The sequence below is a fragment of the Cervus canadensis genome, chromosome 4 (assembly GCF_019320065.1).
Source record: "Cervus canadensis isolate Bull #8, Minnesota chromosome 4, ASM1932006v1, whole genome shotgun sequence".
NCBI lineage: Eukaryota > Metazoa > Chordata > Mammalia > Artiodactyla > Cervidae > Cervus > Cervus canadensis.
Window position 1 is genome coordinate 81,552,782 of NC_057389.1, and position 12,709 is coordinate 81,565,490.

The following is a 12,709-nucleotide window of genomic DNA, read 5'->3' on the forward strand; positions in this document are numbered from 1 at the left end:
TTTTTCTGTTTTCTTAAGGCAGAAGCTTAGATCATTGATTTCATATTGTTTACTTTTAATAGAAGTGTCATTTTTTAGAAATATTAGCACTTAAAGCTGTAACTCCTGCTTTAGGTTATCCCGCTAATTTTGATAGATTCTCCTTTCATTATTGTTCAGTTCACAGTACTTTTTAATTTCCCTTGTGATTTGTTCTTTTACTAGTGGGTTACTTAAAAATACATTGCATAATTTAAAACATATTTAGGGGAAGTCCGTACATTTAATTCAGCACTATTGTCAGTAATGCTATCTCATTTCAGTTCTTTGAAATATATAGTGACTTGTTTTATGGCCAGTAATCATATAGCTGTTGATTAACCTAGTCAGAGTTTTGGTTATTGATTTGAAATCTACTGAGAGCTGCAGGGACATGTATCCCCAAATCAATATGTAGTAATAACGGAACCCAGGGTATATAGTATTGTCATTACTTGGCATCTCTGGTGTCTGCTCATTGGTGTCTTCTACACTCAGAAGAGAGGGCATTTTATGACCAAATTTTGAGAGTTCATGAGGACATCTTTTCCGTATTGACTTTCTGTGTTTGCTTGACCAACAGATTTTTTGTAAATAATTATTTTTTCTGTTGTTGGCCTTTAATTCATCATCTTTTTTTTATAGTCTTCAGCTTATTCAATGATAATAAAAAGGCTTATTTAATTTGACATACTGTACTGAATAAACACTCAGAGAGACTTGAGTTTAAGCTCATTTCTTCCCTTACTATATGTGTGACTGTGGTCAAGTTACTTAACCTCTGTAAGCTTGAATTTTCACATATGTAAAATGGGAATGATAATCGTACAGTTGTCCCTTGAATACCACATAGGTTAGAGATGCTGATGACTCCTATGCAGTTGAAAATCCTTGTATAACTTTTGAATTCCCCAAAACTTAACTATAGATTACTGTTGATCGAAAGCCTTGTAGGTTGACATAAACCATCGATTAACACATATTTTGTGTATATGTATTATATACTGTATTCTTACAGTAAAGTAAGCCAGAGAGAATAAAATGTTACAAAGAAAATTCTAGTGAGGAAAAAGTACATTTACAGGACTACTTACTGATGCCGTAAGTTTTACATCATCTTTTTACAAGATGGATCATTTGTTAGTACCTGTATTAATATTGTCTTATGTGATACAAAACACTGCATATGTTACGTGTATCACTAACACTAGAGATGACATGAAAAGTTCACTTTGCCGTACACCTCAAAGTAAGACATCATGCAGATAAATGTATTCCAACAGAAGTTTCTTAAAAATGTGAGAAATTAAAAAAAACATCTAACAAATGAAAAGATAATGTGAAAAATGGAATTTATATTTATTTACAGGTATAGCAGTTCACACATTGAAAACAAAGAGGCAGCAATATGATTGCTTTATTGTAGCCTAGTATAATGATATGATTGTATCATGGTAGCCTAGCCTCTGCACTAGTGAGTGAATCCTTGTACAATTTTTATGGCATACAGTATTATAGTCATATTCATAGTATAGTATTATAAACACTGTTACTCTTTTAAAAAACCACTTATCTGCAATGACACACAGTTTCTCTAATTACCAAAGAAGGAGGGACGGAGCGCAGCATGTTTTGTATGTTAATTCTCTGAGCAGAAGTAATGTATTAGAAAGAAAATTAATATATTAATTTTGTATTAGGTATCATTCACCTTAAACCTATGTAAAGATAGACTAGTATCCACATACATTTTATGTATTCATGACATACCTAACTTGTTCTTAATTTTTTCTGTATTTCTATACCTTGTGATTCATCTGTGAGTTTTTTCAAATTATCACAAATCTCCAAAAAAAATTTTCAGTATATTTATTGAAAAAAACCTACATAGAAGTGGACTTGCGCATTTCACACCTGTGTTGTTCAAGAGTCATTTGTACTTGATAGAATTAAATAAAATGTGTAATTTTACTTAATTACAAAATAAAAATTTTATTTTTAAGGTGTGTATCACTCTATGTTGATTAGTAAATAGACCAATCTTTCAGAGCAGTAGATCTTTATACTATTTTGTTGCTAAGGAAAAAAAGAGGGGGAGAAAGCTCTTAAAACTGGTTGCCTCAAGGGCACAGGAATAGAAACGAGAATAAATAGGGCGGAGTACTGTTTCTTTTCATCAGGAATTTATAGGAAGATGAGCAGATGCTTTTAAAATATTCTTCATGTGTAACTTATTTTCATAAAAAAAAAGTGAAATCTTCTAAAAAGTAGTGAAACTAGGTCCTAGGTTTTAAGTTTAGGTATCCCAATTAGTGGAAGATTTTTAAATAGTTTTGAAATATCAGAATTTGTTATTGTATTCATTATTTCCCTTCCAGTTATCTTTACCAATGTTAAATACATCTTAAGATATATATTTTTTCTTATTAGTAATAGAAAGACTTTAAATTTCAGAAAATCAAAACTTTAAACAACTGAATTGTATGCTTTTATAGGTTCTCTTGGTGTATTTCTCATTCTAAAGAATATTATCAACTGTTGAAATACATGAGTGGCTGACTGATTTCAGTTATCCTTTTATTGTGAGTTAATTGTCCTATCTATAAAGTCAGGGTAAATAATACTTGTCTTAATTCATTATTGATATTGAGATTAAATGACATGTTCATTAACTTTAGGCTGCGATAATTATGATATTCTAGGGATTTTCTGTGTGATTAATTATGTGATTTAATATCTTTAACTTTAGCTCTTTGACATAAAAATTGTCATTATATGTAAGTCCATTAGAATTTTTAGTGTTCAAAAGTATTTGGGGAAAATTTTTGTCATTTCATCTCATTTTAAAAAATGAGACATACTAAATGATCAGGTTGCAGTTCTTTTTCTTCAGAATTTTAAAGATGATAAAAATTATTAATTGGTAAAGTGAATTACTGAGAAAGTTTTTTTTAAATTGGCCTATAGTTATTTTACAGTGTTGTATCTGTGCCTGCTGTACTGTAATGAGGAAGTTTTGGTGGATAGGTTTAAAGTATAGAATATTTTGAGAAACTTGATAAAATTAACCCCCAAACCTATTACAGGTATTTTCAAAATAAAGCTTGCATATTTAGTAATTTATTAAATTGTAGAATCTGTTGTTGCATTTGTCTTCATTATATGGTCTTAAGACTTCCTTAAGGCAGAAAGTGAAGAGAAACTAAAGAACCTCTTTATTGAAAGTGAGAGAGTGAAAAAGCTGGCCTAAAACTCAACATTCGGAAAACTAAGATCATGGCATCCGGTCCCATCACTTCATGGCAAATAGATGGGAAAACAATGGAAACAATGACAGACTTTATTTTCTTGGGTTCCAAAATCACTGCAGATGGTGACTGCAGCTATGAAATTAAAAGACACTTGCTCCTTGGAAGAAAAGCTATGACAAAGCTAGACAGCATATTAAAGAGCAGAGACTTTACTTTGCCAACAAAGGTCCATCTAGTCAAAGCTATGGTTTTTCCAGTAGTCATGTATAGATGTGAGAGTTGGACCATAAAGAAGGCTAAGCACCGAAGAACTGATGCTTTTGAACTGTGGCATTGAAGAAGACTGTTGAGAGTCCCTTGGACAGCAAGGAAATCAAACCAGTCAATCCTAAAGGAAGTCAATCTTGAATATTCGTTGGAAGGACTATGCTGAAGCTCCAATACTTTGACCACCTGATGTGCAGAACTGACTCATTAGAAAAGACCCTGATGCTAGGAAAGATTGAAGGCAGGAGGAGAAGGGACAACAGAGGATGAGATGGTTGGATGGCTTCACCAACTCAATGGACATGAGTTTGAGCAAGCTCCAGATGGTAAAGGACAGGGAAGCCTGATGTGCTGCAGTCCATGGGGTCACAAAGAGTCAGACACAACTGAGTGACTGATGGACAAAAAGAATAGAATGTTTCATCAGTGTCTAGAAAAATGTATATAACTTAATGTAACTTCAGTACTATTAAAACTAAGTTTTGATTATGACCTAGAAACCAAAAGTAAATTAGAAATTTAGGAGAGCTTTTAGAGACTTTAGATAAGTATTACACTGACTCAGAATAAAAATACTGATTTAAGTTAGGAAAATACTTGCTTCATGGTGATAGCTTGTTTAATGTCTTTGTCTACTCTGCCATTTAGGCAGGATTTATAATATAAATTAATATAAATCAGTATAAATTTATAATATAAATTATATTAAATATAATATAAATTTATTAATAAATTAATATAAATTAAGTTTTATTATAATAAAACTTTGTCTCTTCAGGATGTCAGTATGTGCTGTTCATTGAGTTTCTTGTGATACCTTCATTTTTCTTTAGTATTCACATTCAGCAAATTACCACACTAAGTAACTGAAATCATGTCAATTATCATTTTAAATGTTATTTAAGATTAAAAATATTACTTAGAAAATCATTGGGAAATGATCTTGATGTCTCTGAATATGAGGAGGAGGCTGTTACCGTTTTCATCTAAGCTTTAGAAAAGAAAGTAGGGATTTAAATAGCAGGATGATTTTTATATTTAATGTGAGGAAAATTTTCTGGATGTTCAGAACCATTATGAATGAAGTGGGTTGTAAAAAATTCTCTCTGGGTGTTTCTTCCTAAAAATATGCTCACCCACTTGCCTATTACTTTAACTGCTGTGTTCACTGGTGGCATGTGTTTGTGAACTCTTGTGTACTGGAAAGGATTATTTGACGTTTAAAATTCTAGCATTAGTACTTGTGTTTTTTTCTTTTCTTTAGGAGGAGCGTATTATTTAATATCTAGAAGTCTAGGGCCAGAATTTGGCGGTGCAATTGGCCTGATCTTTGCTTTTGCCAATGCTGTCGCAGTTGCTATGTATGTGGTCGGATTTGCAGAAACTGTGGTGGAGTTGCTTAAGGTAATTCACCTTTTTCCATTCATTTATTTCCTGGATCTTTATTGAGGATTTACATGCCATTCACCGTGTAAAATGCCAGGAAAGCAGCAAGGAACATAAAACTCATCCTTTAAGAAGTTTAGTGTGAGAGATAGACCAACAAATGTCAGAAAGGGTAACTGCAGGAGGTCTTGACAAACTAGGAGGATCACTTAATTTACCATCCAGGAGTAGGATGGCAGAGGTGTTAAGACAGCATTTTCAAAGGAAGGGAGTCAAGACAGTAGCACCCAGATAGGAGAGGTGAGATACGGTATGAGGGAAATAGGAAGGAAAAGAAAACAGACCTAGAAGGGGTAGAGTATGGTGTGTTATTAAAAAAAAAAAAAAACACCAAACTGGAAATATTTCACTATGGCTGAAGCACAAAAGTGGCACAAGGTTTAAGATGAGAAGGAAAAAAGAAGGGATCAAGTCAGGAAGGGTCTTGTTTGCTGTTAAACCTGGATTGTATCTTAACTGGAGTTGAGATCCATGATGATCAGATTTGGTGCCTCAAGAAATATGTGACTACAGTGCAGAGAATTGTGAGGGGTCACAATTGGACATGGATACCATTTAAAAGGTTGTAGCTGTCCTGGGATGGTGAATATTAAATCAGTGATGAGTGCAGCTGGAGAGATGTATTTGAATGGTTTTTAATAAGTTGAGTAAGTGGACTTGATTGATGGGATGTGGGAAATTAGAGAACAAGAAAGGAGGACTGATTTAGATGGATGGTAATGCCATTTACCATGAGATAGAGAACACAGAACATTTCAGTTTGGGATGTCTAATTTGTTATATGTAAGTCAAGCTGGCCAGGAAGTGGTTGATGATACTGCCCTGGAGTTGAGAAGAGAACTTAGTTGAAAAGAGTAATTAGTATATGTGTAGTTAAAGCAGTAGAACTGAAATAGGATTCAATTTTATTAACTGAGAAGAATCTTGAATGACACCTGTAGTTGTTCATGTTAGGTTGTAACTTCTTATACTGTAGCATATGGTATATTAGGAAGTGTAACACCTGAAAAGCACTGATACTTGCATCGGCATTGACCTTAGCTGCCTAGGCCAAAGGGACAGAGAAAAGGAAGTAAGCAAACAGTTTAATCATTAAGAATTCATAGTCTTTCATTGTTTAATGTAGTATATGTTTTTAATGTCATTATTTTAGCCACAAATAATTTTGTTCTTAGAATGGAATAGTGTGACTTTGGACAGTTGCATGAAAGTGTGCTCTCTCTTTTCCTTATGCAATGGAAGAGGCTGTTGAAAGCTGAATTCACTAACCACAATGAATACAAAATACATTTCTTCTTTGTAACTTTAAAAAAATCCTATTAGTACTACTTAGTCATATTATGATTTTTTTCTTTGCTTGTTAGCAATTCATTTTTTTAAAATTTGAGTCTTTATAAATATAGCAGTATTAATATTTGATCATATTTTTGATGTCTTCAAGTGTTTGACATTGTAATAGTAAACAGTAATTCATTCTTTTTTGCCAGATCTCCCTATTCACTCCTTAAATCGGAATTTATTCAGCTTCTATCTGTGAAGAACTGTGATATCTCTAAAATGTTTCAAAAAGAACTGAAGAATGTAGCTGAAGTAAATAATATTTTTCATTCTATTACTTTCTTTTTGTAGGAACATTCCATACTTATGATAGATGAAATCAATGATATCCGAATTATTGGAGCCGTTACAGTGGTGATCCTTTTAGGTATCTCAGTGGCTGGAATGGAGTGGGAGGCAAAAGTAAGTAACGGCACCATTGGGACCCTGTAAATGCTGAACGTACAGACTTTTAGAGCTTGTGTTTTAGGTATGTTCTAAGGTATGGTAGTACCTTTAGATTTTGAAGGTTCCTAAGTGGCCATTTTCAAAGACGTTTACATATACGGTCATTTCTATTTGGCAAGGTGGGGAGTATTTGGAAATAATACTCATTTATTTAGTAGTTAGTCATTTAAAGAGGTAATCAAACAGTATGTAAGAAAAAAATGAATTACGGGGTATGTCAGAGGGAGTTACTAAAGGTAATATCAGTACTAGTTTTTTTCTATATTTTAACATTTGTGTTATTTGTTAGCACATCTAACACACACATCTTTAACTCACTTTGGAAATAGTTGGCATGACCCTACTTTTGCTCTCCATTTTCCCTCAATGTATTGAATGTTCTGAGATTGTTCCTTTAACAAAAATTTATTAAGCACCTGCTTTGTGCTTGGCACTGTGTGAGGCTCTGGGAAAACAAGACAGAAATCTTTTCCCTTATGGGAGTTATATTCCAATGGCGCTGAATTGGTATATAGACACAGTATGTTTGATTTTTATTTTTAACGTTTAAAATTTCAGGCTCAGATTGTTCTTTTGGTGATTCTACTACTTGCTATAGCTGATTTCGTCATAGGAACATTTATCCCATTGGAGAGCAAGAAGCCCAAAGGTTTCTTTGGTTATAAGTGTAAGTAAGAAAGAATTTTTTGTTTTAAGGTGCACATTACAGCATTCTAGTGTTAAATAAATTTAGTACATTTTTCATATTTTGTAATGTAATTGAGTTTGGCGTAGTGACTAACACTAATTGACCGTCCAGTTTAGTTTGGTTTCTTTATGTTTATTGTATAATTGGAGTAAAAAAAAAATCACTTTTATTTATATCTTTCATTTTTCATCATTAGCAAAACAAAAGATGATAAAACAGAGAAATCAGTGCTACTGAGGAAAAGTACTTTTGTTCTCATTTGGGGAATTTGTTACTGAAATTGTAACTTCTGTTCTAATGTTGCTTTACCATTCTTTTAGTTGTATTTGAACACAATAGTCTAAAAGTGCCTGAGACTGTGAAAGCAACTAGAAATAGTTTCTTGATGTAATTCTGCAGTTTACATTATTAATTGCTTGAGAATTTTCCAGTTTTCATCTTCCATAACCCTTTTCATTCTGCCTCTTAACTTTCACTGCAGGTATAATTTACGTGTCATTTATTATTTTATAAAATGTCTTTCTGTATCTCCGCCCCACTCCCTCCACCGAGCTGATGTTCTGAACCTGTCTCTTCAAGGCTGAATGAAAGCCAGAAAGAAGAGTTGCAATAGCATCAGAGTTACTTTTCCCTTAGGGTAAAGGATCTGCCTGTGTTAAATTGACAAAAACTCCTTGTTTTTTTAGTCTCCTGACTCTCAGCAACATTCTATTTGGCTGTCCCATTCTCCTTTGGTGTCAGACACTGTATTCTAGTGAGTTCTTTCCTACCTAATTCTCTGGTCTCTATGTCTTTTATTCCTGTTACCCCTTCTCTTCTTTCATCCTCTAAATGTCAGAGTTGTACAGTGTTGTCCTGGGCCTTCTAACTATATTCTTTCCTTTGGCAATATCTATTCTCAAAGTGCTTTCAAGAGACTGACATGTTTCTATTCCTGGGTCTCTCCTTTAAACTCAAGATATAAGTATATATTCAACTGCTTATTTGATGTCCCTCCTAATTAACCCTTCTTGAACTTCTCCATCCTGATACATGAAAGAAATCAGGATCTCAGTGTTTTCTCCTTGCTCTCTTTCCAGTCCTTCTCTCATCACTATTTTTTTTTTTTTCCCCAGTGGGTTTTGTCATACATTGATATGAATCAGCCATGGATTTACATGTATTCCCAATCCCGATCCCCCCTCCCACCTCCCTCTCCACCCGATCCCTCTGGGTCTTCCCAGTGCACCAGGCTGGAGCACTTGTCTCATGCATCCCACCTGGGCTGGTGATCTGTTTCACCATAGATAGTATACATGCTGTTCTTTTGAAATATCCCACCCTCACATTCTCCCACAGAGTTCAAAAGTCTGTTCTGTATTTCTGTGTCTCTTTTTCTGTTTTGCATATAGGGTTATCGTTACACCTTTCTAAATTCCATATATATGTGTTAGTATGCTGTAATGTTCTTTATCTTTCTGGCTTACTTCACTCTGTATAATGGGCTCCAGTTTCATCCATCTCATTAGAACTGATTCAAATGAATTCTTTTTAATGGCTGAGTAATATTCCATGGTGTATATGTACCACAGCTTCCTTATCCATTCATCTGCTGATGGGCATCTAGGTTGCTTCCATGTCCTGGCTATTATAAACAGTGCTGCGATGAACATTGGGTGCACGTGTCTCTTTCAGATCTGGTTTCCTCAGTGTGTATGCCCAGAAGTGGGATTGCTGGGTCATATGGCAGTTCTATTTCCAGTTTTTTAAGAAATCTCCACACTGTTTTCCATAGCGGCTGTACTAGTTTGCATTCCCACCAACAGTGTAAGAGGGTTCCCTTTTCTCCACACCCTCTCCAGCATTTATTGCTTGTAGACTTTTGGATAGCAGCCATCCTGACTGGCGTGTAATGGTACCTCATTGTGGTTTTGATTTGCATTTCTCTGATAATGAGTGATGTTGAGCATCTTTTCATGTGTTTGTTAGCCATCTGTATGTCTTCTTTGGAGAAATGTCTGTTTAGTCTCTTGGCCCATTTTTTGATTGGGTCATTTATTTTTCTGGAATTGAGCTGCAGGAGTTGCTTGTATATTTTTGAGATTTAATCTTTGTCTGTTGCTTCATTTGCTGATTATTTTCTCCCAATGCGAGGTCTGTCTTTTCACCTTGCTTATAGTTTCCTTTGTAGTGCAAAAGCTTTTAAGTGTTCCATTTAAGTCCCATTTGTTAGTTTTGCTTCTTATTCCAATATTCTGGGAGGTGGGTCATAGAGGACTTGCTGTGATTTTATGTGGAGAGTGTTTTGCCTATGTTTTCCTCTAGGAGTTTCATAGTTTCTCGTCTACATTTAGATCTTTAATCCATTTTTGAGTTTATTTTTGTGTACGGTGTTAGAAAGTGTTCTAGTTTCATTCTTTTACAAGTGGTTGACCAGTTTTCCCAGCACCACTTGTTAAAGAGGTTGTCTTTTTTCCATTGTATATCCTTGCCTCTTTTGTCAAAGATAAGGTGTCCATAGGTTCGTGGATTTATCTCTGGGCTTTCTATTCTGTTCCATTGGTCTATATTTCTGTCTTTGTGCCAGTACCACACTGTCTTGATGACTGTGGCTTTGTAGTAGAGTCTGAAGTCAGGCAGGTTGATTCCTCCAGTTCCATTCTTCTTTCTCAAGATTACTTTGGCTATTCGAGGTTTTTTGTATTTCCATACAAATTGTGAAATTCTTTGGTCTAGTTCTGTGAAAAATACCGTTGGTAGCTTGATAGGGATTGCATTGAATCTATAGATTGCTTTGGCGTAGAATAGCCCATTTTGACAATATTGATTCTTCCCAATCATGAACACGGTACTGTTTCTCCATCTGTTTGTGTCCTCTTTGATTTCTTTCATCAGTGTTTTATAGTTTTCTATGTATAGGTCTTTTGTTTCTTATAGGGTTACGATATACTCCCAAGTATTTTATTTCTTTTTGTTGCAATGTGATGGTATTGTTTCCTTTAATTTCTCTTTCTGTTTTCTCATTGTTAGTGTATAGGAATGAAAGGGATTTCTGTGTGTTGATTTTATATCCTGCAACTTATACTATATTTGTTGATTAGCTCTAGTAATTTTCTGGTAGAGTCTTTAGGGTTTTCTATGTAGAGGATCATGTCATCTGCAAACAGCGAGAGTTTCACTTCTTCTTTTCCTATCTGGATTCCTCTTACTTCTTTTTCTGCTCTGATTGCTGTGGCCAAAACTTCCAACACTATGTTGAATAGTAGTTGTGAGAGTGGGCACCCTTGTCTTGTTCCTGATTTCAGGGGAAATGCTTTCAATTTTTCACCATTGAGGGTGATGCTTGCTGTGGGTTTGTCATATATAGCTTTTATTATGTTGAGGTATGTTCCTTTTATTCCTGCTTTCTGGAGAGTTTTAATCATAAATGAGTGTTGAATTTTGTCAAAGGCTTTCTCTGCATCTATTGAGATAATCATATGGTTTTTATCTTTCAATTTGTTAATGTGGTGTATTACATTGATTGATTTGCGGGTATTAAAGAATCCTTGCATTCCTGGGATTAATAGCCCACTTGTTCAATGGTGTATGATTTTTTTAATATGGTTGTTGGATTCTGTTGCTAAAGATTTTGTTAAGGATTTTTGCATCTATGTTCATCAGTGATATTGGCCTATAGCTTTCTTTTTTGTGGCATCTTTGTCTGGTGTTGGAATTAGGGTGATGGTGGCCTCATAGAATGAGTTTGGAAGTTTACCTTCTTCTGCAATTTTCTGGAAGAGTTTGAGTAAGATAGGTGTTAGCTCTTCTCTAAATTTTTGGTAGAATTCAGCTGTGAAGCCATCTGGTCCTGGGCTTTTGTTTGCTGGAAGATTTTTGATTACAGTTTCGATTTCCTTGCTTGTGATGGGTCTGTTAAGATCTTCTATTTCTTCCTGTTTCAGTTTTGGAAAGTTATACTTTTCTAAGAATTTGTCCATTTCTTCCAAGTTGTCCATTTTATTGGCATAGAGCTGCTGGTAGTAGTCTCTTACGATCCTTTGTATTTCAGTGTTGTCTGTTGTGATCTCTCCATTTTCATTTCTAATTTTGTTAATTTGGTTCTTCTCTCTTTGTTTCTTAATGAGTCTTGCTAATGGTTTGTCAATTTTGTTTATTTTTTCAAAAAAACCAGCTTTTAGCTTTGTTGATTTTTGCTATGGTCTCTTTAGTTTCTTTTGCATTTATTTCTGCCCTGATTTTTAAGATTTCTTTCCTTCTGCTAACCCTGGGGTTCTTCATTTCTTCCTTCCCTAGTTGCTTTAGGTGTAGAGTTAGGTTATTTATTTGGCTTTTTTCTTGTTCCTGATGTAAGGCATGTAATGCTATGAACCTTCCCCTTAGCACTGGTTTACAGTGTCCCATAGGTTTTAGGTTGTTGTGTTTTCATTTTCATTTGTTTCTATGATTATTTTGATTTCTTTTTTGATTTTCTTCTATGATTTGTTGGTTATTCAGAAGCGTGTTATTTAGCCTCCATATGTTTGAATTTTTAACAATTTTTTTCCTGTAATTGAGATCTAATCTTACTGCACTGTGGTCAGAAAAGATGACTGGAATGATTTCAATTTTTTTGAATTTCCAAGACCAGATTTATGGCCCAGGATGTGATCTATTCTGGAGAAGTTCCGTGTGCACTTGAGAAAAAGGTGAAGTTGATTGTTTTGGGGTGAAATGTCCATATAGATTATCAATTTAGGTCTAGCTGGTCCATTGTGTCATTTAAGGTTGTGTTTCCTTGTTAGATTTTCTGTTTAGTTGATCTATACCATAGTTGTGGTGAGGGGGTCATTAAAGTCTCCCACTATTATTGTGTTACTATTAATTTCTTCTTTCATACTCGTTAGTGTTTGCCGTACATATTGCGGTGCTCCTATGTTGGGTGCATATATACTTATAATTGTTATATCTTCTTCTTGGATTGATCCTTTGATCATTATGTAGTGTCCTTCTTTGTCTCTTTTCACATCCTTTATTTGAAAGTCTATTTATCTGATATGAGTATTGCGACTCCTGCTTTCTTTTGGTCTCCATTTGCATGAAAATAAAATTTTTTCCAGCCCTTCACTTTTAGGTCTGTATGTGTCTCTTGTTTTGAGGTGGGTCTCTTGTAGACAGCTATATAGGGGTTCTTGTTTTGTATCATCAGCAATCTTTGTCTTTTGGTTGGGGCATTCAACCCATTTACATTTAGGGTATTATTGCTCGGTGTGGTCCCGCTGCCATTTAACTTTGT

The 12,709-nt window shown here is 34.5% G+C and overlaps 1 protein-coding gene across 2 annotated transcripts in view; it reads left to right on the plus strand.

Annotated features, from left to right (window-relative positions):
- The window catches only part of SLC12A2 (solute carrier family 12 member 2), a 104,822-nt gene that overhangs the window by 34,398 nt on the left and 57,715 nt on the right, over positions 1 to 12,709 (plus strand). For both annotated transcript variants that reach the window (XM_043465959.1, XM_043465960.1), the window contains exons 5-7: positions 4,801 to 4,940; positions 6,612 to 6,722; positions 7,326 to 7,434. In XM_043465959.1, the coding sequence (XP_043321894.1) occupies positions 4,801 to 4,940; positions 6,612 to 6,722; positions 7,326 to 7,434 (360 nt within the window). The remainder of the gene's footprint in view (positions 1 to 4,800; positions 4,941 to 6,611; positions 6,723 to 7,325; positions 7,435 to 12,709) is intronic.